The following is a 10,537-nucleotide window of genomic DNA, read 5'->3' as shown; positions in this document are numbered from 1 at the left end:
AATAAATTAATGGAACTTTAAAGAGAATTAAACACAAACTGAGAGCGAAGAAAGGTAGACAGTCAGAGACACTATATACATCACTAACAAATAAATAAAAACTTTTAAAATAGACAAATGTAGGTGTAGAAAAGCATGTCTTGCAAAGAGAGAGATAATGAGAGAAAAGGACAGGCTGCATCTGCATCCACATGTTATAAATACTGTAAGGTAGAACATGAAAAACAAATGACAGGTTGACAGAATCACAGCTTGTCAGCTGACTTTAAGAGGCCCACAAACTTATTTAAACTCACAGCTGGCCACCAGGAAATCTGTCACTCGAAGTGCTCATCCAGAGCTTGTTTTCTTGTTGCTAGGCTGCTCATTTAAAGCAGCCTGTCTGTTAAAGCAGGACACTCAAGAAAATAATAACACAAGTGCAGCCAACATGGCTGTTTACAGCTGACTTCACAGTTTTATTTTAACTTCACAACTGGACTGTTGACTGTTTTACACAACGCTGTCCAGCCTCCTCTGTCACTGGTGCTGAAGCTTCGTGGCTGGCAGTTCCAGTCTCTTCTAGCGACAAGCACCAGTAACAGCAAAGTGATGTGTGATATGTATCCAATTATGAGCACACAGAACAACATGGATCACAGAGGAGCTTTAGATTATCTGATCTGAGGCCGAGCCAACAGATGAGTAAATGCACTGAACAAAAGTGTCAGACCATGTGGATGTTCCCCTCTAAATTTCAGTAAACTCAGTAAAAAGCACATACCACTTCATTTAAAACACATGATCACAAGCTGAACCAGGAATAAAGCAACAAATTGCAACGAGAACATCTGGTGATGAAGATGAGCCTGTTATCATCGTTGCAGCTACATTTCAGTGATTGAACTACAAGTATCTACTGGTACTGAAGATACTCTGAAGTCACGTCTTCTTCCTAGGCGCTCTACATTAGCATCTGCTATGAATAAATCTCACATTTCAGTGATACTGGAGGAGTTTATATTCGTCTATTTATGATGAAATAATAATGTTTGATTTTGTTTGAATTTAGTCACAAAATGCTGAATCATTAAAGAGTTTAATTAAATTAAATTAAACCAAGATTGCCACAGACCTTTTTTAAAAAAATAAATAAATAAATAGTATAATCCAATTATTACATTTTTTAGATTTCATTTACAAATATATGCGATTTCCTTTTTCTAATTATACTTTTTGCATTTTATGCCTCTCTGAGAGTCTGGGTTTCCTTCAGAGAACATTTTCAGCTTAAAGGCAACAATCTGTCATCTCCTTTAACAGCATGATTAGTGAGTTAGAAAGCAACAGTCAGCTCCTCTGATCATGAAAAACACCTAAAAACCACTTCCTGCTCAGCTCTTTTCTAAATTACTGCAACTCTCAAGAACACACCATCTTTCCTCTTTGAAGAGCTCAAGAAACCTTCATCATGAAACCTGGTAGGAGACAGCTTCTAGGTTTGGTCTTGGCCATTTTCGGAGTCCTGGGGACCATCATCAGCTGTGCTCTCCCCACATGGAGATCCCCTGAGTGGAGGAAATCAGAGGGTTTGTGGAAGTCCTGTAACTCTGGTTATAGTTACTATACCACAACAACACCGTGCAAATCTTATGATTCTCTGCTGGACCTTCCTCAAGACCTGCAGGCTGCCGGAGTGCTCATCGTCATCGCCATCATTGTCGGGATCTTTGGGGTCATGGTTGGTGTTGTCGGGGGCAACTGCACCACCTTGGTGTCAAATAAAAGGAAAAATAGCAAAGTGGCTATAGCTTCTGGAATTACCTTCATCATATCAGGTGTCTTGGTGATTATTCCAATCTGCTGGAGCACCATCACAACTGCCTTTATCGCGAGACACCATTATGATATTTATCGATTCATGGGAGCCTCACTCTACATCGGCTGGGCCTCTGCAGGGCTGCTGTTACTGGGAGGAAGCCTCCTCTGCTGCTCCTGTCCATGCAGTAATGAGAATGACATTAAAGTTGAGTACTCCAAACCCAGCTCTGTGTAAACATATATAAATTCTATAAACTAAATAAGGCCTACATTTAAATCATATATAAGTCTATCAGGCTCATGTTTTAGAAAAGCTTCACTTTCTGTATTTGCCTTGAATGCATAAAAGAATAAAGCATGAAATGTGATGAAAACAGGCCTGTTTTCATGTTTGCAGTTTAAGTGTGTATAACAAATATTTCTTTTAGTCTCTTTTTATATTGCTAGTTATAAAAAAACAGGTTTTTCTAGGTTCTGTGTAAAATTAGCTATTTTCATTTCAAGTTTACAAAAAAACTGACAGTTGAACCTTTGTAAGTGTAGGCACGGTCTGTGATTACTCTTTCATTAATGAACTGTTGAGTACTGATGATTCTGTCACTGATTTGTATCCACAGTTTGAAAAGTGTTCCAGTATTTGGTTTGATTTCTTTTTCTTTCTTTTTACTGCATGACAGTAAAATTTTATAGTAAGTGAAGGTGGATATTCACAAGCATGTGATATCATGTTTCTTTTAATCTGATCACGATGGATCTTTTTCTGTGAAGGTTTAATGAAGAAAATTGAAAGGTGTTTGTGTTTATGTAGTTCTTTCAGGATTAAAAAGACTAATGACAGTTAAAGATTTTTTCTTGTTAAAGTCTAAGAGGAAAATATTGTTAACAAAGACAACACTGTTGAGCTTCATTCTTTGCATTTCCAAGTTACAGTATAAAAATGTGTTATAAACACCCAATGTGTTACATTTAATTAAATCTGTTTTATCAGCCTAGGAACAACAGTGTGTCAGCGCAACATCATCAACATGTTAAATTAATTTTTTTCATGGATAAACATCTTCATTTTGAAATGTATTATTATTATTGTTATTTTGTTATTTTATTAAAACAAAGTAAAACTGCAAAAAATTATTTTTTATTGGTTTTGATCTGTGTCTGTATTCAACGCGTTCTCACTCCCAAAGCGTAATATTTTACACTAGGTGACAAATCGTCGCGTGAGAACGGGCTGCTGTATTAAGTGTGTGTTTGTGGTTACAGACTTTATCATTCAATCAATGGGTTAGATGCAAGAAACACACATTCAGCATTTGGAAACTGACATCCAGGTGTTACGTGTCGTACTTTGTGTTTTTTTCCCTACAAAGAAATACTTGAATGATTGATTTTCACTGTAGTAAGAAGTTTTGAGCTCAAAATATTTACTAACAGTTGAAGAAATGTCTGGATTAACCATTACCTGCTAACATTTTCTTTAGGCTATTGATCACATGTGTTAGTTAATTTATTGTGATCATGCTCACAAATTCAAATCCATGGAAATAAAGAAGTGAAAAAATAAAGGCTCAAGTCATTAGTATGACAGTTAAACATTTTTTATTTAGGGTAAAATTTAGGTCAGGAGTCCAATTGCTCATCTTCTGAGAATACAAAATTCAAAATTTAATCAAATGAATTTTTTGCACAGATTAAAATGCATTTTATATGTATTCTAGTTCAACATTAAAGCAAATACAGTTATCTCATAATACATCAAGCCAGAAATTAAAAATTAAATGAAAGAAGAGACAGTTTTGATTTGCTTTATTACTTTGAAAGTGCTGCTAGGAAAAGCTAAACTAAACTGACATTAAATAACAAAATGCTGCCACAGAAGACTGAGCTGTTATCTCCAAGTCGTCCTATAAATAGTTCAACCTACTTGCTGCACACATTTCCTGTGCTAAATGTTTCACACTGAAATAACATGTTAGTATCAAACCCAGCATTCACACGTCATGACTGACTGATAACATTTGTTTAATGCTAATGTTTTGTTCTAGCTCTGGAAGTAAACACAAACATTCTTGTGTAGAGTTTTTATTTCACATTAAAAAGATGTAGTAGTTTGCCTTTGCATGCCAAATTAAAACCTCAGTGTGTGAAATACTGAATGCAAATATCATTCAGTATCTCACACAATGTATTTCAATAAAGAACATGTTTGTCTTTATCTAAAGACAAAAAATGTATCTAAATACATATGTTGTGAAATGTTTAATTAAACTTATCTCATTGAAAAAGAAAGAGTGACAGCCTTAACAGGTAATAAATCAAAAATTCCAAAGAAAGCATCCAATGAAGTAGATGAGCCTGGAGCCATCCACACACCAACATTCATGAGCTGAGATCACTCTGAAAGTCATGTGTTCTGCCTGAGCACATTTCTGTGACAATAAAGGAAGTGAGATTCCTTTAACATCACTGAAAATAACTTACCCTTTGATTTTGGTTGTGTTTTATCACCTCAGTTCTGAATAAATGAAGAGTTGACACTGAAACTAAAATACCCCCAGAGTAGAGTTATTTTTTCACTATTATCTGTTGGAGATATATGGCAGTCCATTTTGCATAGTTAGTGTCATTCAACTAAATACAGATCTTTATCAAAATATTTAAAATCATAAAATATACAATTATATCTTTGGGCCTCTTTTGGTATTATATGTGAATTTACATGCATCTCTGTTTCATTTAGAAACAATTTTCAGGTTAAGGGTAGCACTGGATAATCAGCCAACTTTAAAAATTTGATTACTCAGTAAGGAAGCTACAGATAACATCTCTGATTATAAAAACCATCTCTTTTCTCACAGATAAGCTCTTAAGCTGGGTTTGTGGAAGTACTGTGAGAGTGGGAACTATTACTGGCCAGAATGTGAAGCTTATAATTCTCTGGATGTACCTCAAGAACTGAAGGCTGCCAGAGCGCTCACCATCATGGCCATCATCATCTGTGTTTTTGGGGTCATGCTTGGTGTGGTTGGGGGCAACTGCACCACCAATGTTCAGGATGAAAGGCAAAAGACTAAAGAGGCCTTTGTTTCTGGAATTGCCTTCATCATTGCAGGTGTTTTGGTGCTCATACCAGTCTGCTGGACCACAATCACCATCACTCACAAATCCAACGACATGGGAGCTGCACTCTACATCGGGTGGGTGTCTGTAGGGCTGCTGTTACTGGGTGGAAGTCTCCTCTGCAGCTCCCGTCCACTCAAAAAGGAGATTAGCTATGATGTTAAGTACTCCAAACCTCCCTCTGTGTAAATCAGGGTCTTGTAAAAAGAAAAAGCAGTTAATTAGAAAGAGTAAAAGCTCTTTGAAACTTAAATGTGTGATTTGGATGAGTAGTAAAATCCAAAGTGTGTGAATTTAAACTTTCTGTAAAATCTGACTGAGCAGCCACAAGTTTAAATCTGTGATTTATTAAACTGGTTCAATATTGATAGTGATTTGGATTGTTGTCTTACTTGCTGTTTTTAAATACTTATTTTTATATTTGGTTTTTGCTTCTCTGTTTAATGTGTGATCATATACCATTAAAATGTACATTAAATTTACTCACAAGCATGTGAGAGCAGTCTGATTACAATTTGTGTTTGTGTTTATGTCTTCATTTATATGAGACTAAGGAGTTGTGTATATTTTGCATAAAGAGTGGGTCAAGGGAGAGAAAAATATTCAATTCAATTCAGTCATATTTATTTGTGCAGGTACCTCAAGGTACTTTGTGCTACAATAATAGAATAGCCAACAGTAGTGTCTGCCCTCATAAAGATGTATTTCATGTTTTTTGTTTACAAATAGTCTGATAATGAAAAACATTGTCGTACAGGGGTCTCAAACATGTGGCCCGGGAGCCACTTATGGCACACGTCACCCCTACTTGCAGCCCATATATTGACGTGATGAAATATAATGCAGTGTGGTACTTGAAGTTAGTTTAAAAAAAATAATAATAATATGAATGCAATATGAGCAGAGAGCACAAACCTGTTGAGGGATTCGCAGTGTTAGTTTAGTAGTGAGAGAGTTATTTCTAAAGAAAAGAATTTTCACTACAGTCAAAAACTAACGTGTACACTTATGTCTGCATTTTTATTTTGTTAAATACAAACAAAATTATAGCAGAAGTGCTGCCACGTGTCTGACCAGAAAGAGAGCACCAATGTGTTTATTTGGTAGTTCAATGAAAGGCTTCGGTTAGTTAAGAGTGAGAAAAAGAAATTGCATTCACATTTGCACTTTTGTCTTGTTATACAATAATTGAAATTAAAAAAAAAACAACAAAACACTACTTTTTCAGAAATATTTGTGGGCGTTTGTTTGTTTTTATACTTCTTGAACATATACATTACAATCAAAGTCTGAATATATAGAATGAAACTTGAATATATAGAATGATTATTATTAGGTTATTAGTAAATTTGGTTGTGTTCATTAGAAAATGGGTTGTTTTTGGTGCCAGACACTAAAAATTGTGAAATATCACAATATTGAAAAAGTTCCAAGGCTATTATTTAGGTAAAGGTTGATAAGACTGGTTTTATCTTCATATTCCTTTGTGCCATTTAAATCATAAAAGTAGTCAAATAAAGTGTTTAAAATATACTTTTCTTTCATGACAAACCATACTTGTCACAGTAAAAAAATGTCACACTATATGTTACATATCATGGTATGATGTACTAATTTATCTGTTAATAAACACGAATTGTAATTCTTTTATTAAATAAAATATCTGTTATACATTTTTAACTATCAAACAGAGAAATGTTTTTATTTAAACTCTTACAGGCTGAAATTTGGAAAAAAATGACACATAAAAGGTAGGAACACAGAACACTTTATTTGTGTATTTCCAGTACCCAGAGGAAGAAAAGAGTATTTTGTAGTAACAGGGCAACACTGACCTTAAAAAAACAAAGAAAAGAAAAGAAAGGGAAAGGAAAAAAACAAACAAAATACAATTAGCCTGTCTAATCAAGTAAACAAATTCCTTAAACATTCCCTAAAGAATGTAAACCAGGTTATGTTTAACAGTTATTATCATTATTATCATTATTATTATTATCATCATTATTATTAGTAGTAGTAGTAGTAGTAGTAGTAGTGTCACGACTGGGGCAGCAGCCGTGTGAAGTGTGGAGAAGGAGGACTCAAATCCAGCACTTATTCAGATGTGAGGGTGATTTATTAAGAATACTGAACATAAAGTGGGATGGCAAACAGAACTAAGGATGAACTAAACTGGGAGAAACTAAACCAAAGAGTAGCAAACCTGAAAATGGAGGGAGGACAGCAGGGAGAACACGAGGGATTCACGGAGAAATGCAGAGTACGCAGGGTGACACAGAGGATGAACACAGACGACGCGACGAGGAACTGAGGGAAACACACACTATAACTACACAGAGGGACACTGGGAAATCACACACAGGTGGGAGACACAGCTGGACCTGATTAACCTGACGAGACAGGGGAACACTAACACCAGGGACCAACAGAGGGAGCACAAACCCAGAAACCCAGTATCTAAAATCCCAAAACACAAACCATCCCAAAACAGCCCACAAATAATAACAATAAATACACCAAACACAAAATCACTGAGTCACAGACTCAGGATCATGACAAGTAGTAGTAGTAGTAGTATCATTATTTGATAAGAATGCAATGTCATATAGTGCGATGATGATATAATGTTCATATTTCAGCTATATATTATTATATATTTCATGTCTGTCACATTTATAGACAACTTCCTGGCAGTGTTGGAGATACTCAACAAAAACTATTATTTAAAGCTGTGAGTTAAGCTAGAAATCAAGTGAAAATTAATATGAATTTCAATGTAAAGCATAAATGTTCAAATGGGACACTGAAATAAAGCTTAACTCATCTCATTTGAAAATGTAAAGAAAAGTTGCTCTAGGTGGCAGATCTTTCAATGACCACATCTAGCTATAGTATTTAAAAATAAACAAAGGTATCTGAAATACAAAACATGGCTGATAAACCTGTATGTTATGAGATTACCACTGACATTTTGCATTATGTGGAATAGCTGGACACAGGAAGCATTTGAGAAAATTGAATTCTATGTAACAGTGAGGTTAAAATGGCCTGGTAAATGGCCTGTATTTATATAGCGCTTTTCTGGTCCCTAAGGACCCCAAAGCGCTTTACATATCCAGTCATTCACCCATTCACACACATATTCACACACTGGTGATGGCAAGCTACGTAGTAGCCACAGCCACCCTGGGGCGCACTGACAGAGGCGAGGCTGCCGGACACTGGCGCCACCGGGCCCTCTGACCACCACCAGTAGGCAACGGGTGAAGTGTCTTGCCCAAGGACACAACGACTGAGACTGTCCGAGCCGGGGCTCGAACCGGTAACCTTCCGATTACAAGACGAACTCCCAACTCTTGAGCCACGATCGCCCCCAGGTTGTGGCATATTCTTTTGCTCCCTGCAGGGGTACTAAATAATCTAATGTTACTATGGGTCATATCAGAGAACAGAGACAAAACATGCCATATAGGCAGGAAAACAGATAAACTACAATCCAAAAACAAAATATGCCTCATATGTATAAACTGAAACCAAATGCATCCATCCATTCTCTTCTGCTTATTTTTATCTGTGTTGCTAGCCTATTCCAGCTACCACAGGATGAGAGGCAGAGTACACCCTGGACAGGTTGATAATCTGATGCTGGGTTAACAACATTAACAAGAAACAAGAAAATTAAACATGCATATGCAAAATAGAAAAACAAAAACAAAACCCTCATCATTTCTACAATCCTTGAGAATACACATCATGCTCTTCCAAATCCTGGTGAATTCTGTATTGCAAAATAAATGTCTGATTTGAAAGTAGTGTACACTACATGAACTGGGATACGAAGGATATTTTCACAAGTATTGGTCACTGGAAATCTGCAGTTAGTGATGAACTCAAGGCTTGGCTATGGAGAAAACCCAGGGCTGAAATGCTGTCACATCCAGTATGGAACGCCAGGACTGCCATAATGAATTACTTAAATACACCATTAAATAATTAATTAAATGTGGCAATAATTAATTAAAATTGGAATTAATTAATTAAATACATAGTTATGACACATATAATTAATTAATTATTGCCACATTTAATTAATTATTTATGTATTTCACATTTTAATTAATTATTGACACATTTAATTAATTATTTAATGATATATTTATTTATTTCATTTTGGCAGTCCTGGCGCCTGGCTCTCACCATGAATTAATTTTATCTGTCAGCCTCACCCATCAAACCCAGGGTGGGGTTAACGCTGCCCATGCAGCTTCTCTAACATTTGATTGGTTGCCGTGCAAAGTAAGTCAAAACAGGTCGATCCTAGATAATCGATTGCTTCTGTAGACTTGAGGCAGTCAGGTGTCCCACAATGCATTTCAAATCACAGGCAGCAATGGTGGTGGTGTAGTTTTAAAATACCCCGTTTTTCTGTCACCAACTACACGCGAATGTCGCGCCGTAATCTTCACATGTCTGGTCAGGTTGTCAACATAGAACATGTTTGCAAAAGTGCTCAGATGTTTTCAGAGATTTCACTGCTCTGCTAACAGTCAGCATGCAGAGTGCACCGAGGGGGTTACGTCAACCGGTTTGTTTACATATTCCACTTTCCGTGTTCCACATGTTGCATTCGCATATTATCATTTTCACCGAACGATCGTCTCTTTCCGCCTGGTCTTGTGTCTCTGTGCTTCTGTAACATAAAGAACGAGCTGACATTTTTCTCACGAAACCAGCGATCAGCTCAACAGACCCTCAGTTTACCTGCATGCATCCTCCTCCTCACCTGTCAGCTGTTTAACACCTGCTGCTAATTCAAGAAACACGCCCACGTTACCTGGTGATAGTCACAGTTTAACTGGGCAGTCGGTGCTCGATATAACGCAATGTCAGCGCATTTTTCTGCACAAGATAAGTAAAGTATAGTATTTTCCAGAGGACAGAGCTGCTGGAGCTATAGGCTATTTATAGGCAAACCCACTTTATCGGCGGCTGATGTCCAATCACCGGCACACAGCTTTGAAACCTCACCTGAGTTTTAGCTCTCAGTGGTTAAACACTGGACTTAACTCACTCAGGTTTTGTCTGTCGGGTCACGTTTACTTCGCTGTTTTATTTACAACTGAGCAAATCGGTTTGGCTGAGGTTAAAGTTACGTTTCACAACTGCATAGTTTTACAGACGTTTAATGGTTCACTGGCACATGTGTTAGACTGAACTATTCGCTTTTCTTTATCTGGTGTGTTTTGGATTTAAAAGTGAATTTTGAGATTAAACTGACTTTTAAAATGTTTTTATACAAAGAGGAAAGAGACGGCGCATTTCCACCGAGAGGAGCAGAGTTTGCAACAGCATGTTCATCATGAAGACTGCAACCTGGACAGAAATATTATATCATCTGTTTTTAATAGTTATTCAACTGTATTCTAAGCACCAGCGATCTGCTAGAATTTTTTAGAGTTTACTTAACTAAAAATAAATGAGGTTAACATATAATTTGTGTGATTTCTCTCTCTCTCTCTCTCTCTCTCTCTCTCTCTCTCTCGCTCGCTCGCACTCTCTTTTCTTTTTCGGTCATGTTATGTTTAACTGTAAAAGGTTTGTTACAAACTATGAAATACAT

General features: G+C 36.5%; 1 protein-coding gene across 1 annotated transcript; it reads left to right on the top strand.

Annotated features, from left to right (window-relative positions):
• Positions 1-1,375: 1,375 nt before the first annotated feature.
• LOC116333023 (claudin-4-like) lies at positions 1,376-2,820 on the top strand. The gene has a single exon (XM_039618113.1). The coding sequence runs from the start codon at positions 1,451-1,453 to the stop codon at positions 2,033-2,035; it is 585 nt and encodes a 194-aa protein (XP_039474047.1). The 5' UTR covers positions 1,376-1,450; the 3' UTR covers positions 2,036-2,820.
• Positions 2,821-10,537: the final 7,717 nt, after the last annotated feature.

This window comes from Oreochromis aureus, linkage group 10 (assembly GCF_013358895.1).
Source record: "Oreochromis aureus strain Israel breed Guangdong linkage group 10, ZZ_aureus, whole genome shotgun sequence".
NCBI classification, from domain to species: Eukaryota; Metazoa; Chordata; class Actinopteri; order Cichliformes; family Cichlidae; genus Oreochromis; species Oreochromis aureus.
Note: the sequence above shows the minus strand (reverse complement) of the source record. Positions and strands in the feature narration are given on the sequence as shown.

Coding starts and splice junctions, on each gene's coding strand:
- LOC116333023 (XM_039618113.1), top strand. CDS start 1,451: ATGAAACCTGGTAGGAGACAGCTTCTAGGTTTGGTCTTGGCCATTTTC.